Below are 17,316 nucleotides of genomic sequence, written 5' to 3'. Positions count from 1 at the left end.
CTGTATTGACAAACCCAGAGTTGTTAACCTTCCCATTTCCACAGTGAGACACTTAGATAATATAAAATAAACCTTTTTGATTTAAATAGATTTTTAACAAAATAATATTATAGTTATTTATCTGCTGTTCCCTTTTCTGTGTGTTTTGACTGTTGTGTGACATCCATGAAACTTTGGGAAAGTAAGGGGATGGCAAATGTTTTCTTTCTGCCTTCTGTTACTCTGATAGTTTATTTTTAATCTTATTGCTAGAATCTGGCCTAGTTTTTTAGCACAAGATGCATGCAGTTGCATAGCTAAGTTCACACAAATATACACAAATAGATCATTTGCATGCACATTTACAATGATTGCATCTTTGATCATGATACCGGGACCTATGTTTTAAATATGCTTTTTTTAAACTAAAAATTAGTTTTCTTTCCTACCATCTTCTCACTTGGTGTCCCAGATGCAGGGAGAGAGGAGGGCAGAGGGACCTGTTGATAAGCAAACTTTTCTTTATCACAAAGGTCCCAGTTCAGCAAATGATGTAAATGTGTCCTTTAATCACTTCAACAGGAGTGCTCACATACTTAAAGTTATGAGCGTAAGTGTTTTGCTGAATCAGGCAGAGAGGGAAGACACTGTCCCGAAAGATACAGAAAGAAGTAAGACCCTGTGCTATTGTTGTTTGTAAAAATAATAGCAATACAGACCAGTGTTATTGTTGAATAAGGCATCCCCAAACCCTGTATAGACTTCGTTTAAGTCTATCTGCTAGAAACTAGGAGCTCCAGTACCACCTGTCAAGTCAGTCCTCTCTGAATCTACAGCAAGGGTCCATGAACCTCAGGCTGAAAACAAATGCCCTACTGTGAATTAATATTAAGCATTTATTACTGAAGATCTTAGTGTGAAGGACAATTATAACCAAGTCTTTAGAAGAGGCTAGTCTAATAAGCAATTTTAGTAATCACAGGGTGAAAGGCAGAGTTCTATTATGGATTAGAAAATGGTTATAAGAGAAAAAGAGGTTAATATTGGGTTTCCTCGAGGATTTCTAGTAGTGTTGCTCTTTATTTTATATATTTGTTCATGATCTGGAAAAGAGATGAACAGAGATACCAAAATTTGCAGGAAACACAAAATAATTTTGGATAGTCTAAAGGGTATTGTGAGGAACTTTGGAAGGCCCTTACAACACTTGAAAGCTATGGAACATGGTGGTAGATGAAACACATTGTAGTTAAATATAATGGTAAGGTACATTGCAAGGATCAGTTTGAGCTACATATACACATCAAGGCTTATATAGTTTTAAAAAGAGACACATAGGAGCTGGTATTATTGAAATATCTGTATTAATAATAATAATATTTTGAAGAAAATAGCACCACCAAAATAAGAGTAAAAATGTTTCAATTCTAATGACTGTTAGCTCAGAATGAACACCAGTGTTTTCCATGTGTAGATAATTAGCTATTCCCAATGTAGTCATCGAAACAATTGAATACCAGTAATACCTTCTAAATAATGCTTCTGCAATCAGACAGATAAATGGCTCTTCCTGTTTCTAGTTATTCCACCATCAATTGGCCTCTAACAAAACATCCTTGTGTTGTAAATCAGTTTACCATAAGGGCTCTGGAAATTAAGCATCTAAACTAATTTCAATATTCAGGAAGGAGTCAGTAGTCACACTTGAGGAAAAACCATAACTAATGGCACTTAAACAACAATGGTCCTGTGTCACCTTAGAGACTAACCACAAATATATACATAGTATCATGAGCTTTAGATGGGGGTTGTGCCCAGGAAAGCTCATGATACTATTTACAGGCAGTCCCCGAGTTACGTACAAGATAGGGACTGTAGGTTTGTTCTTAAGTTGAATTTGTATGTAAGTCGGAACTGGTACATATTGTAGGAGAAACTCTAGCCAAACATTTCTCCAGAGCTCAGTTTTATTCTCCCACACCTCACTTCCCTCAGTCCTTTATTCTCAAGCTGAGGTGTCTGCTGAGAAAAGCCGCTCCGCGTCTCCTTGGTTTGCTGTGGGGGTCGCTAGCTTCGCGTCTCCCTGGTCTGCTGGGGGGAAGCAGCTAGTGCGGGGTTTCCTCACCCCGTTTGTAAGTAGGGATCCGATGTAAGTCGGATATATGTAACCCGGGGACTGCCTGTATATATTTTTGGTTAGTTTCTAAGGTGCCATAGGACCATTGTGGTCTTTTAAGGTTTTTTTAGTTACAGACTAACACGCTACCCCTCAGAGACTCTAAAACTTATAGGTAGGGATTCTGTGAAATTTACTCAATATTATACTCCTAGAAGAGAAACTAACAATGAACTAATGTGATAAGCAGGTATTTTTTTCTGAACTGATGGTAGGTAGAACTTTATCAACATTGTCTCTCTCAAGCTTTTCAGGAACAGTACTGATAATCCCTCCTAACAATCTGCATTGGCCGTTACAATTTGTGGGTGAGGTCATATAAGCTCTTCGTTGTAGGCAGACCCATACACAGATGTCCTGTGAGTTATTACTTGAATGTTATGATCATGGTTTTAATTATGGATTTGAGCCGTTATACATTTTTAAAAATAAAGTTTTAACTTTCATATAGCTTTCTGAATCAGGAAGCAATGTCATTACTGCTAACCAAATGTCAGAAGCACTGCAGGAAGTATGTGGGGTTTTACCATCTTTTATACATAGATGATTTCTGTGCATACCTTTTGAGTACCAAAGCATATTTACAAGTATGGGATACAACCATTTGATATAGATAGTGTATTTGGAATATGTCCATTAAACTTCTAAACAAAGCTGACTTGTATTAATGTGAAGTGATGGTATAGGAAGAATGAAGTGTTGTTCATTCATTTAAGAAAATCTCTAACTTTTCAATAGATTGATGCACAAGATGAAACAATGATTTTATGGGTGTCTTATAGTAGCTGTGATATTATCTACGGGTTGCGCCTCTAAAATCTGGGAATCTCTAGTCTGGCAACATCTATGGTCTGGAAGGACCACGGATATTGCTGCACCAGAGAGCCCTGGCTAGCCAAGTTCAGAGGCTGGGCTTGTGGTGAGGAGCGCAGCCCCGGAGGCAGCAGGGACAGCGTGGTAGGGAGCATAGTCCCCACTGAGCCTGGTGGCGGGGAGCATAGCCCCGCCTTGGAGCACAGACCCAGTAGCTGCAAGGCCAGCATAGCAGGGAGCACAGCCCCACCTGGGCAAGACACAGCAGGGCTGGTATCTGGGAGTGCATCCTGAATAGGAGCCTGGGATTGCAGCATGGGTCATTAGGGAGCATAGCCCCAGCCCTGGGCAGGAAGTGCAGTACCACCATGGCTGGAGGCAGCAGGCCTGCTGTGGGGAGTAGGACCAATAGCCAGCAGGGGAACCTTGACCTCCCGTGGTCCAGAAAACTCTGTCGTTTGGTCAAGTCCCAAGTATGTCAGACCAGGGAGGTCCCACCTGTACTATACGTGGGCATTTCAAAAGTGTGCATTTTTTCATCTTTTTGAAATAGTCATTCTGACTCTACTGTGATATAATAAAAAATACAAAGAGAACACAATACTTAAAAATGGAAAGAAATCCAAACCAATGGCTATTTGGTAACTACACAAAGTACTTGAAGACTATCACCTACATAAATTCCTTCTTCGTCCAAGTCTTGATCATGGCAAAAGGATTCAGGACTATGTAATTTTAAAAGGCCACTTAATCCATCAACCAAGTGAATTGAACATATCAAGACCATTCTAGATTGGCTAAAAAATGAATCCATGTTAGCTCAGCCTTGCTAACAATAAAAGTAGCTCACTATTGACAGCAAAGCTGCTTTTTCATCTCTGTTGGATTTTTTTATTTGTAATCAAAATATAGATTTACTTTCCTGATGCAGGGTAACTGGAAGAACTGGTGTTGCTTAGTAAGGGCCACTAACTTCAAGGGGCTCTGGATCAGTCTTTAACTAATCTAAGTCTATAACCTTAATAGCTGTGGATGTGATGTTTTAACTGTGTTAGGGTGACCCACAGTGAAATCTATGCACCTGCCAAATAAAAATTAAGTGGTTATTTGGCAAATGCTTATTCTCATAGGGACAGCCTCTGGCCCAGTTTATGCAGCCATGAAAGATTTTAAGAAATCAGGTAGCAAGCAGTTCAGGGAGGAGGGCAGGCTCCATAGTGTTGCTCCATCCTCTAGTTCAGGAGTTTCAAACTTTGGCCATGGCATGTAAGGGTAAGGCACTAGCTGGCCACAAGTCATTTTGCTTACCTGAGCATCCACAGGTACAGCCACTAGTAGCTCTCAAGTATCAGAGGGATAGCCATGTTAGTCTGAATCTGCAAAAGCAACGAGGAGTCCTGTGGCACCTTAGGGCATGCCTAGACTGCATCCCTCTGTCAGCAGAGGAATGCAGATTAGGCAGGTTGACATTGCATGGCAAAGGATGTGAAGGATAACAAGAAAGGTTTTTACAGGCATGTTAGCAAGAAGAAGGTGATCAGAGAGGGTGTGGGGCCCTACTGGATGAAGGAGGTAACCTAGGGTATGTATAGACTACATGCCTCTGCCTACAGAGGCATGTAAAATAGGCTACCCGACATAGTCAATGAAGCGGGGATTTAAATATCCCCAGATTCATTAAAATAAAAATGCCCACCATGCTGTGCCGGCTCAGCTGATTGTCGGCACAGCACGACAGTCAAGACGTAGATCGGTCAACAGAGGAAACCTTTGTCGACCACTCCTGTAAACCTTGCAGAAGACATAAGGGATCTGTTGAAAAAGTCTTTCTTTCTCAACAGATCCCCCTCTAGACTTCCGCTTTTTGCCGACAAAGTGTTGAGTTGGCAAAACATGGTGGCCATTTTTATGCAAATTAGGTATGGGATATTTAAATCCCTGCCTCATTTGCAATGTCAACCTACCTAATCTGCATCCCTCTGCCAACAGAGGGATTGTTGTTCCCATGGCAGTACAATGGCACAGTCTCTTGCTTTTGGTAAAGCCATGATTAAACTTACAAATAATTTTGTTGAAACCAATGATGCTATTTGCCTAAGGATTGCTCATGTGTGTGAGTGGGACAGGACAGAGTCCTTAGCCTGATCTTGCAACGATTTACACATGTGGTTAAATTAACTCCTTATGTGCAAAGTTAAGCACATGTATAACTCTTCATAGGATCTGGGGCCTTAGTAGGGTTGCCAACCCTCCAAGATTGGCCTGGAATAAAGATTAACCTTTAATTAAAGATTGTCATATAATGAAATTTCTAGGAATATATCCAACCAAAATTAGCAAATCCGGTCTTAGTGACCTCAGAATGTTGAAATCACTCTCCATTCAGCTTCATCCACCATAATGCAACAGCAGAAGTATTGGCTCTGAAATTTTCTCTGTCAGCAGAATCTTATGCAAAAAATAATTACCTTGCACCACCTTCCTTCCAATTCCTATAATCAGAAAACAGTAATTCATAAATTTTTTTCTTTTGCTTGTTGCATCATTATTTTCTAGATCAATTGTCCTTTATATTATACTTCACGAATAACAACAGACTGCACAATAATTACACATTTTATTTAATCCAGGAATAAACCTAGAAGAAATAGGATGTCCTTAAACAGTTTGCGCTGATTGTTTATACCACAATGGACTTTGATTCAGCTGCCAACAGTATAGTTTTTAGCTTTTACTATCTCACAGTGGTTTCTTAATCAGCTGAACACAGTGTGGGATGATAATATATGAGTAGCAGAGTTGTCATTAACATACTATACTATCCTTTTACAAATCTTGCATATTCACCACATATTTTTCATTTATGGGTTGACTCTATTGTTGTGATCTCACTCGGAAATACATAAAATATAGAGAGGTTTAATAAAACATTAATAACTAGTTTAGTACTTAGTGAAAGGAAATTTTAATGTGCAGAGTATTCCTACCATAACCTTTCATAAAACTAAGAACTTCCACGGTTGTTAAATGTTATATATTATAGATACATACAAAAAACTTAGTCCTGACATTTACTGTGCTTTAATATTACATGCACAGACTTAATGGATAGCCAAAATATTTGTTACTAAGTTGTCTTTTTGAAATTCTGTAGTTACTCTTTATGGTGTTCTTGATTATCTATTTTACAGGGCACTAACAATGAGCATATAAAATGACTCAATAGTTGATAGCAAATGGTAAGTGCCAAGTGTAGAATCATGGGTAACATTGTAATGAGGGACAAATTCCTCTTGATTAAGGCTGCAGTTGAACTTGGTGCATTTCTACTGTGCAAAGGTAGAACTAGATTTCTCATGGTACACACCATTGGTGAGATGTAGCATTCTGATATTTTGCCACCTCATGGAGTTAGAAGAATAGATTAGGTATAGTATTAAAAAGTGGGAGATTCTAGACATCACAGTGGTGATAATGGTTAAAATATCATAACTTAATAAAACAGCAGACAGTCCTTTTTCTCAGTATATTTTACATTATAATTATGTAGGAAGCTTTGAAAGGAAATGAAATCAACAGTATCTTTTTTGTTTCTAATAAATGACAGTCTTTTCTTTACCCACGTCAACCTGGCTTGTTCGTATTTACCATTTCAGAGTATGCTTATTAGTGATGAAAAGTAGTTTCTAATGTCCGTGTCTTATTTTCACAGACTACAACATTAATCGGTCTTCTGAAGACAGCTAGGCTGCTGCGTTTGGTGAGGGTTGCACGAAAATTGGACAGATATTCAGAATATGGTGCTGCAGTTCTGATGCTTCTTATGTGCATATTTGCACTAATTGCACACTGGCTTGCTTGCATTTGGTATGCCATTGGGAATGTAGAAAGACCTTACTTGATTAAAAAAATTGGCTGGTTGGATTCTCTAGGAGAACAATTAGGAAAACCCTACAATGTGAGTGATCAAAGCTCTGGACCATCCATCAAGGACAAATATGTCACAGCACTTTATTTTACCTTCAGCAGTCTGACAAGCGTAGGATTTGGAAATGTATCTCCTAACACCAACTCAGAGAAAATCTTTTCGATTTGTGTCATGTTAATTGGCTGTAAGTATTTTTAATTCAATATTTGAACAATTGATGCAACAGAATTTGTTAAATTATAAATATGGAGGGAGGAAGAGAGATAAATGGAAAAATATGAGTATAAATAAGTAACATATATTCTCGTTCATAAGCCGACTTTTTTAAAAAAAATCATGCTGTGAAGAGCAGGGGTCGGCTTATGAACCGGTTCTTCCCAAGCCACAGCAAGGACTTGCTAGCTGAAGGACTTGCTAGCATGGAGTCTCTCAGCTGAGAGACACTTACCTGAAAACACTTAACGCTTTAACAAAGAGCTTTCAATGAGCCAGCAAATCCTTCAGCCTTCATTGCTTCCTGTGGCTCAGAAGTGTCCAAAACTCAGTATTAAAACGTGAAGTGCTAAAAGCTCAGCTGAGAGCCTCTGTGCTGATGCTTACCTTAGGAGCTGGGACTGGACCTCTGTACTCTAGATTCGGTTTATAAATGTCAGGGATTTTTAAACCATTTTTTCTGTGTAAGTTTGGGGGGTCAGTTTATAAACGAACAGACTTACGTTCAAGTACATATAGTACATATTTATAGCATGTAACATTATGTCATGGATAGTAATAGAGATGTAATCGTGTTAGTCTAGTCTAGCTGAAATAAAAAACAGGACTATGTAACACTTTAAAGACTAACAAGATGGTTTATTAGGTGATGAGCTTTCGTGGGCCAGACCCACTTCCTCAGATCAAATAGTGGAAGAAAATAGGCATGACCATATATACCAAAGAGATACAATCAAAAAAAGTGAACACATAAAAAAGGACAAATCAAATTTAAGAACAGAGGAGGGAAGAGGGGAGGGGAAGGTAAATATCTGTGAGCTAATGATATTAGAGGTGATAATTGGGAAAGCTATCTTTGTAATGGGTAAGATAATTAGCTTCTTTGTTAAGACCCCAGCATAAAGTGTCAAATTTAAGCATGAATGACAGTTCAGAGGTTTCTCTTTCAAGTCTGGTGTTAAAATGCCTTTGAAGCAGTATGTCATGGAGTCTCGGGTATAGAATTGTCCCCATGAAATATATTTAGATGTGGAAATTAAGCCTTTGTCTTTCCAAAGGCTTCTGGAGCCTGTGACTGACTTAAACACATTAGTAGACCCTTCACTTATATACCTGCTGCAGGAAGTCCCTTGCTGAATTGGGGCCAAAAGGAGAATATCTCAAAATGTTTAAAAAATAAAACACAACCTTTTTTGATAGAAAATGATTATTTGAACACTTTTTATGCTAAGATGAGATTTCTAAATGTGCACGATGCATTCATTATATATGCAGCCCCAGCTACTCTCCCCATTCCTACCTGCATTTGTAAAATTGCATAATCGGCAATTTTAAAACATCAAGTTTGGACCACTCTTCTTGTACTGAAATTTCAGAGCACATGTAACTCGGCATCCAAACAAAGTTACTCACATTACTGCAGTTACTCACAATCAGGTTCCACATGTTCTCTGTGCTGCTCATCACTTTTTGCATTGTAAGTGCATCACACATGCAGAATCAAAGCCTTTATTGGTAAACCTGCAAAAGTCTACAGAATTCTGTCACCACCAGCAAATTCTGCCAGAAATTCTCTGGTTCCCTCTTCATAACAGTTGCTTTACATAGACCACATCATACATTGTGTTATGGTTGATCGTGTAATATTCTTATATTCTTTATTCCCTCCATTCTGAACCAGCACACTTCCCTACAGGGAACGTGTAAGGAAAGTTTGTATCAAATACAAGAAAAAGAGGGCAAACATACACCTGGTTCTATTAGCACTTGGAGACAAAAAGCAGTAAGCAGTATAGAATTTATCTTACTTTATTTCTCATGACCTTTACTACTGTAAATTGTCATGGAAATGCACATACATACTGTTGAGTGTGCTGAAATTCTCCCATCCTTATTCTATTCTTTATTAGAAAAAAAATCAATTTTGGCTTCAGAGGGAATTTTGTCTTGCAAGAGGTTAACAATTATAGTATTTAGTCTGAGGTAAACACATGAAAAGTATGGTACATGTTATGACAATTAAACTCTCAGGAAAAAAAATTCAAATGAAGTCTCTTAGCTAAATGATTTTGTAGCTTGCAGAAAGGAATTTCTGCTGTTTGTTTTAAAAGAATCCCAAGATTTGGTCGTCTCTTTAAAGAATTCTAGGAACCATAATAACATAGCTGCTTTTACAAATATATTTATAATTATATTTTATATTTTCTGAATATATATGTATATTTTAAAACAAATGGCTTTTTTAAGTCCTACTTCTGTAGGACCAAAGCACTTTAGCTTATGTGTTTCTATGATAGCTCTTATAAAGTTGAGACAGGCAACTAAAATAATCTGAAGCCTAGGTAGACTTCTATAAGGGAAAAGAGTGAAAAGATTGGACAATTTATTTATGGAGGGCAACACGATATATTCCAAAAATCAAATTATGTATAAAAGTGTATTGGGTATGCTATTTACCTTTCTCATAATGTACAAACAATGGAATAGTCAATAAAATAGAAAAGCATTATATTTAGAATTGATAAAGGAATAACTTTTGCTTTACTGACCAATAATAAATCTGTGGCCACACGTTTAAAGTCTATAGTTTTAATGAGACTAGACATTTGTATGGCAACTGAAGTTACGTTAAAAATGATAAAAACTTTCAGACAGTAAATTAGTGCTTCTGCATCAGGGCATAAGTCAAACACTGAGGCTATGTCTACACTATGGAACTTTTCTGGGCTATCTCCAGTATCCCGGAAAAGCTCTGCTACATCCAAAGAACGCTTCCGCTTTTTTGGGACAGTTTCCGAAAAAGCAGATGTATTCTTTCAGCATCCCTGTATTCCTCATTGTATGTGGCATAAGAGATGTCCCAAAAGAGGAGGTTTTTCTGACATTTGGCCCCATGTAGATGGGCCAAATGTCAGAAAAGCCTCTTTCAAAAAAAAAAAAAGGGCGGAAAAAGATGCTCAAATTGCGGTTTGCAATTTGCTTATCTTTTTCCAAAAAACTCTGCAGTTATAGACATAGCCTGAGTGATGGAGGGTTAGAAAGAGATTTCCCCACTGGATAAATTGTTCCATGATTGTCAAATATGGGTTTTCTTTCACCTTCCTCTAAAGCAGGGGTGGGCAATAACTTTTGCCCTGGGCCATTTCAAAAATGTTCAGAGTATCCCTGGGTGGGGCCTAAACAGGAAGGGACGGGACTACCCCACCGCCAAGCCAATTAAGTGTGGGGGCAGAGTGGAGAAGGTTTTGGTCGCTCCCCCGCCCCCCAGACCCTAACTGACCTGGGGGCAGGGGAGCAGCAGAGCCTCTGCAGGCCCGATCCACCAACTTGGCAGGCCGAATCCTGCCCACAGAGACCCTTTTGCCCACCCCTGCTGTAAAGTATTCGGTATTTTATTAGAAGTACTGTTTGTAAGACAGACTCCTGGGCCAGATGGACCATCAGTCTGATTCATGTCAGTTCCTGTGTACCTCTGACTTGCTTTTCTGATTCATTAACCCATTATAGAGTCTCCCCTTCTGTCAAAGTGACAACTGCTAAAGGAAAAATGTGTAGTGTTAAGGTATGCACAAAAATTGAAACTTGATAACAGCTTTAAAGGCAGAACCACCTTTTTATGAAAAGCTATTGTTTCAGAAGATCTTATTTCTAAACCACATTGGATTAGTTTTGGGAGAGGTAATCAAGGTGCAGAATTGACATTCTCATTGAAGTTTTAGAGCTTTGATGTAACATTAAAGGAACTAACATCACAGTAGCTTTTCTCCCTTAGATGAAAGGAACAGAGACTTCCCTTTGTCTTTCTAGGGAACAAAGAAAAATGAATATTATAAACTGGTAGTACAGTCTGTCTGATTTGGAAATTTAACAAAATCTATTGTTAAAACCAAAATTTTAAGGAGTAGAAACCAAATGCACTAAAACCAGTCTTAGGGCCTGAACCTGTAAAGGAATGGCCAACCAAGTCCTATTTATGTCAGTGGTGCTTTACCTGGGCATGTGTTCTTATGAGCAAATTTCAGTACAGTTTGCAATGATTTTATTGGAGCTATTTAATCTGATTCTGCTTATTTATGGCAGGAGCATGTTTCTAGAGTGGCTCGACACATTATAACAGTCTTCATTATTTCAACCTCTTGGTTATTAAACCTATGGGTTATATGAAACTGGATCTTGCTCCCTTAAGCAGTGGTCACCAACCAGTAGATCGCAATCTACTAGTAGATCTTGGAGCCTCTGACAGGAGATCCTGACTGGTTTGGCCAGGAAGCTATCAAGTGCTGGCACTTCAGTTGCCCCTCTACCCCCTGTCATGCTGCTCCTGCCCTCTGCCTTGGAACTACCCCCTTGGGAGCCTCCTGCTTGCTAGGCAGGCACTGGAGGAAGAAGGGGGGCATGATGTCAGGGTTTCTCTCCTCCCCCCACTTCTGTACCCTTTCTCCACACAGAGAGAAGGGAATGGAGGGAGCCTGGCAATGCAAATCTCTGTCATTCTCACACACTGTGTGTGTGTCTGCCATTCTCACAAACATACACGGTCCTGCACTCTCATCTCCTGACCCAACACATACATGGGTGGTTGTTGTTACTTTTACTGCTTGCAGAGTGTGTTGTTTTGGGGTTTTGACTGCTCTGCACATTTCATAATTTTCATTTCTGTCTTGCGCTTAAATTTAATTCTTTGCGTTGTGAGTTCTAAAATGCCTAAACTGTTGTGGCTGGAGTAATTATGCCCTTGGTAATTTCTGCTCCTGGAAATTACTGGCATGTCCTTGTGGCCCCTGAGAAAGGCAGAGCAGGGAGTCTCCACATGCTGTCCTTGCCTGCAGACACCTCTCCTGTAGCTCCCATTGATCAATAACGAGGAAGTATGTCTCCGTGCCTGTGAATGAGGGGTAGCATATGGTGCCATGGAGCCATTGCTGTATATGCCAGCTGCTTTCAGGAGTGGTGTAGGGTCAGAGCAGGAATAAGCCTGCCTTAAGCCATTTCTCCACCACCCAGAATCCATCTCAGTTAAACGGTGCCCAGCCAGATCCTGCATCCTGAACCCTTGTCCCAGACCTGAGCCACTTTCTACACCCAGCCTCCTGCCCCAGACATGAGTCCCTCTGCATCCAAACTCCTTCCCAGAGCTTGTACCTTGAAATCCTTCCTAAACCCCAATCTCCCACCCTGGGCTAAGTCTGAAGCCCCTCCCATACTCTGAACTCCTTGGTCCAAGACCAGAGCCTACACCCCAACTTCATACCCCAGCTTGGAGAAAATGAGAAAGGATGGGGAAGAAGGGGGATGGAGTGAGCAGGGTGAGGCCTTGGAGAAGGGGTGGAGCAGGGTTGGGGCTTTGGAAGAGGTGGGAAGGAAACAGGGCAATGGTATTTACGTTTGCAGTAGATCTTACATTGCACTTAAACTGAAAAAGTGATCTTATGGTTAAAAAGGTTGGAGATCACTGCCTTATAATCTTTAATTAGTTAGAAAAATAATGTTACTCCAGCTAACTTCCCAAGTGCTCTTAGATAACCAAGGTCATGCTCTACTTCAATTTTAGACGCCAGTCTTGCAAAACCTTAAATACATACATACTTTTGCCCACTGCGAACAATCCTGTGGAAGTCTATTGGTTGGTAAATTTAAGACACAGGTGAATAATCTTCCCAGAATCAGAACTAAAAATTCTCAAAAATAAATATTGCAATCTTGTTTGCCTAATATTTTAAAACTTCTTTCAGTGACTGTTTCTTCTGTGAAGCTTCCCATTAACACAATCGGACAACTAATAAGCAGGCAATATCAAATCCAGTTTCTGTTTAAAAGACCAAAATGTCACCAGATTTGACCTGTGCTGTTTTCCACACTAGTCTGTGCACTAATATCAGCTGTGTTATGTGCAGAATGCAGTAATATTAGCTAATTGTTTGTTTCTATCTAATATAGCATTAATGTATGCGAGTATTTTTGGAAATGTATCGGCAATAATCCAAAGACTGTATTCAGGAACTGCCCGGTATCACATGCAGATGCTGCGTGTTAAAGAGTTTATACGCTTTCATCAAATCCCCAACCCTTTGCGGCAACGGCTCGAAGAGTACTTCCAGCATGCATGGACCTACACCAATGGCATTGACATGAACATGGTATGTAATTCTGCTTTTAAAAATTAACAAAGTCACAGGGGTCTAGAATGAAAAAATTCTCATAATTTTTGAAATGCTGAATTATGTTTATTTCTTATGGGTTTACTTTTTGCCATAGAGACAGTCCTAGGTTCACTATCTATGTCATCACACAGTGTTGAAACAAGATGTCACATATCAGCATCCTATTATATAATACAATGTGTCCTAGACCCATAAGACATCACTTTCTTACTTTTGGTGAAACTGCATCAAGGCAGTAGACTCAGTTCTTGGGGTTCTGCACCTCTTCTAATTTAGTTGTGCATTGACCTTTTCCTACATCCTAGTCACAGTCATTGGAACATAGAACACCTCAGTTTTTACATTGATCTGCCCATTTGAAACCCCAGGAAGTTGTATATAAATATTTACAGCATTCCATGACCACCTGAAAGTTTGGAGGAGCCCAGGTTCCATTGCTCTAGTGGAGTTTCATGGTTAACCTGGGAGGCAGGCTATGATGTGGCACAGATGATGAGGAAGGGACAATGGCCAATATTTTTATAATGGTTAGTGACTGTGGTGATGGCTTCAATTTTTGGGTGCCAGACTTGAGATGTTTTAAAGGTATCTGACTTTCAGAAAGTGGATGCTCAGCACCAAAGTTGGGCATTCAAAACTGGAGGCACTCTAAATCACTAGTCACTTTGAAAATCTTGCCTAGAGCACTAATCCTTGAGCTCCCAGAACTGGAACACAGCACAGTATGGGAACCCCTGCTGGGTGCTATGGACTAAAAAAAGTGTGTGGGGGGGAGAATCTTAAGAACACTTTCTCCAAATGCATTTTTTTAACATTTCTTTTAAAATTTGGCTTGATCCAGACACCTCTGTTTCACACCAGGGTAACTCAAGTGGATTATGCAGCATTATACTCACTTAAAATCAGTACAGCATGAAGGCCTTTTCAGTGTCTTCTGACACAGCACTAGTACAGTGCATCATGTATTTCAAAAATGGGGAAAGTGGATTAGTTAGCATCCCACAAGAGAAGAATTCTAATCAGAAAATAGCCTGAATATTAACCAGGCCCCACCCACCAGTCTCCATGGGTATGTCTACATTACCCCCCTAGTTCGAACTAGGGGGGTAGTGTAGACACACCCCTGGTCTTTGCCAAAAACCATCAAAATATTAACCATTAAGCAAGTCACAGAGTTCTTAATAATTTAGAAAGAAATGACAGGATCCAAGATCTATACTTTTTATCTTTGACACTTGATTATAGAGACAGACGAAATATGCTAATAAGTCATATGTCAAGCTTTAGATTATGGCATGCTAAAAGGAAATGTCATTAGCGGAAGTAGACATACACTTGCTGCTGCTTTTCCAAATCTCAGAAATTTCCTTTCTGAGAAGTTGAATCACTCACGTTGAAGCCATCAATGGCATAATAGAAGCTCAGACAACTTCCTAAGCTATTCTAAGACTGATAGATCTGAGTCCTTGCTGAGCTTTCAAAGTGTTTGGAAAGAAAAGAAACCCCACAAGTTTCAATACCTTACAAATAGAAATTAGACCCCAGGGGTACGTCTAGGGTGTGTCTAGACTACAGAGTTTTGTTGACAAAACTATACCTGTGTCTACACTGCTGCTGAGTTCTGTCGACAGAACGTCGACAGAACTTGGCAGTTTTGTCGACGGCGGTAAACCTCATTCTATGAGGAATAACACCTTTTGTCAACAGAGTTCTGTTAACAGAAGGTGTTATTGCATCTACGCTGTCCTTTGCATCTACACTCTCATGTTGACAAAGCGGCTTGCTTTGTCGACAGAACTGGATGTAGTCTAGACGCTCTTTGTCAACAGAAGCTTTGTCGACAGTATCCGTTGACAAAGCCTCTGTCGACAAAAGCCTGTAGTCTAGACGTACCCCTAGACTACAGGCTTTTGTTGACAGAAGTTTTGTCGACAGATTCTGTTAACAAAGCTTCTGTCAACAAAAAGCGTCTAGACTACATCCAGTTCTGTCGACAAAGCAAGCCACTTTGTCAACATGAGAGTGTAGACGCAAAGGACAGTGTAGATGCAATAACGCCTTCTGTTGACAGAACTCTGTTGACAAAAGGCATTATTCCTCGTAGAATGAGGTTTACCACCGTCGACAAAACTGCCAAGTTCTGTCAGTGTTCTGTCGACAGAATTCAGCAGCAGTGTACATACAGGTATAGTTTTGTCAAGAAAAGTCCATTTTTGTCGACAAAACTCTGTAGTCTAGACTCACCCTAACTAGTATTGCCTTAAATATAAAATCTTCCAGAGCAGAGGAGGTTGTTTGTCAATAAGTTGGAAGAGTTGCATATCTTAATTCAGTAGGTAACGGCAATGATCTGATAAAAGACATATAGTGCTGAATCGCAGACAGTTTGACTTTTTGGTTACTCTTACATAAAGCAGATCAAACTATAAACAATTCCCCTTCACCTGCGCACACACTGACACACACTTCTGCAGGCATTGCTGCACATCAGGGAAGAATTCATATCCCAGAATGGGGCTGGTGGAGTTAAACAAGCCTCCTTTGGGGGTTACACTACTGGAAAGGCAATGTCAGTGCTTGATCCTGTACGTTACTGAGTAGCCCTAACTCTCATTGAAGTCAATGGGGTTTGAGATGCTCATCATTCTACTGGATCACGCCTTTGAGTTGGAATAGGTCTGAATCTAGACAATCCTTGTATTTCTGAAGATATTAAATAATGGGAGTTCCTTAGGGTTAGGGTTAGGGTTAGAGTTCCTTTAAGAGGAAGCAATGTGGATTATTGGGTGTGACTTCTATAGACACACCTCTTTGTGTACCCACAAATTGGATGTTGTCTGGTTAAACTTTGCATAATTCAGAAATTGGTGTATTGGCAGTTGTCTTCAATTTGTCATTTACGTGAAATACAAATTAAATGGATTAAATATCCCCACCTACATGAAGATGATTGTGAGGCAGTATGAAGATTTTGTTTCAAATAAAATATGAAACAATAACAATCCAGATTAGTGGCTTGTTTTGTTATATTTTATTTCTTACTCTCTCATGTATTCTATCTCTTAAGTCTATGACGATCAATTAATTTACTTTTAATGTGTGTTTGTTTGGATATATTATACATCAATTCAAGATTGATATGCCAGTTGTCTGATTTATGTTGTACTTATGAAAGATTTATCTTTTTCCTGTCTGCTTCATTCCTAAATACATGGACTAACACCATCCACTGGTAAGAGCAGGAGGTATTTGTATCAAATTTAATTCCAGTGTAAAGTGTGGAGAATATCCATGTTATCTGTCGGGTTTAGAGCTTGTTTAATGTTTTCTATTTTTAGTTGTAACCTTTCTTGCATGATGAAGTGATAGATAACCAAGAGAAAGGAATCTAAATTGAATCAGATGCCGGGCAAAACATATAAAACTGCTTGAGGTTGCCACATTTATTAGACAGTTTTATCCTACAACTTTAATCAAACTTCTCTGCCCCAAAAAAGTCTTGTGCGTATGATATTCCTTAGTTGCTCTGCAGAAATGTCACACTCTGATCAACTTACTATGCTGATCATTCTGCATTTTCCTTTTTATGTGAATGCTTTTACATATGCACATAAACATATATGCATGTTAACAGCAAGTGTGGATTAAATTTTCCAGGCTCTAAACCATGTCCATATGAAATGGACTGGCATGTGGTTTTGAGAGTTAGGGTGTGTCTAGACTACCTAGTTTTGTCGACAAAAGTGGACTTTTGTCGACAAAACTATACCAGCGTCTACACTATCGCTGAGTTCTGTCGACATAACGTCGATATAACTCAGCAGTTTTGTCGACGCTGGTATACCTCATTTTACGAGGCATAACACCTTCTGTCGACAGAACTCTGTCGACAGAAGGTGTTATTGCCTGTAACACTGCATCCAGACTACGGAGTTCCGTTGACAAAGCAGCTTGCTTTGTCGACAGAACTCAATGTGTCTGGACGCTCTTTGTCGACGTAAGTTTTGTCGACAGTATCTGTCGACAAAACTTCCGTCGACAAAACG

At 39.4% G+C, this 17,316-nt stretch overlaps 1 protein-coding gene across 1 annotated transcript in view; it reads left to right on the top strand.

Moving 5' to 3' along the window:
* The window catches only part of KCNH7 (potassium voltage-gated channel subfamily H member 7), a 406,542-nt gene that overhangs the window by 330,443 nt on the left and 58,783 nt on the right, over positions 1 to 17,316 (top strand). Inside the window, exons 7-8 of the mRNA XM_075933507.1 lie at positions 6,681 to 7,080; positions 13,047 to 13,246. Of these exons, the coding sequence (XP_075789622.1) occupies positions 6,681 to 7,080; positions 13,047 to 13,246 (600 nt within the window). The remainder of the gene's footprint in view (positions 1 to 6,680; positions 7,081 to 13,046; positions 13,247 to 17,316) is intronic.

The sequence above is a fragment of the Pelodiscus sinensis genome, chromosome 7 (assembly GCF_049634645.1).
Source record: "Pelodiscus sinensis isolate JC-2024 chromosome 7, ASM4963464v1, whole genome shotgun sequence".
NCBI lineage: Eukaryota > Metazoa > Chordata > Testudines > Trionychidae > Pelodiscus > Pelodiscus sinensis.
This window is presented reverse-complemented; position numbering and strand designations above follow the sequence as displayed.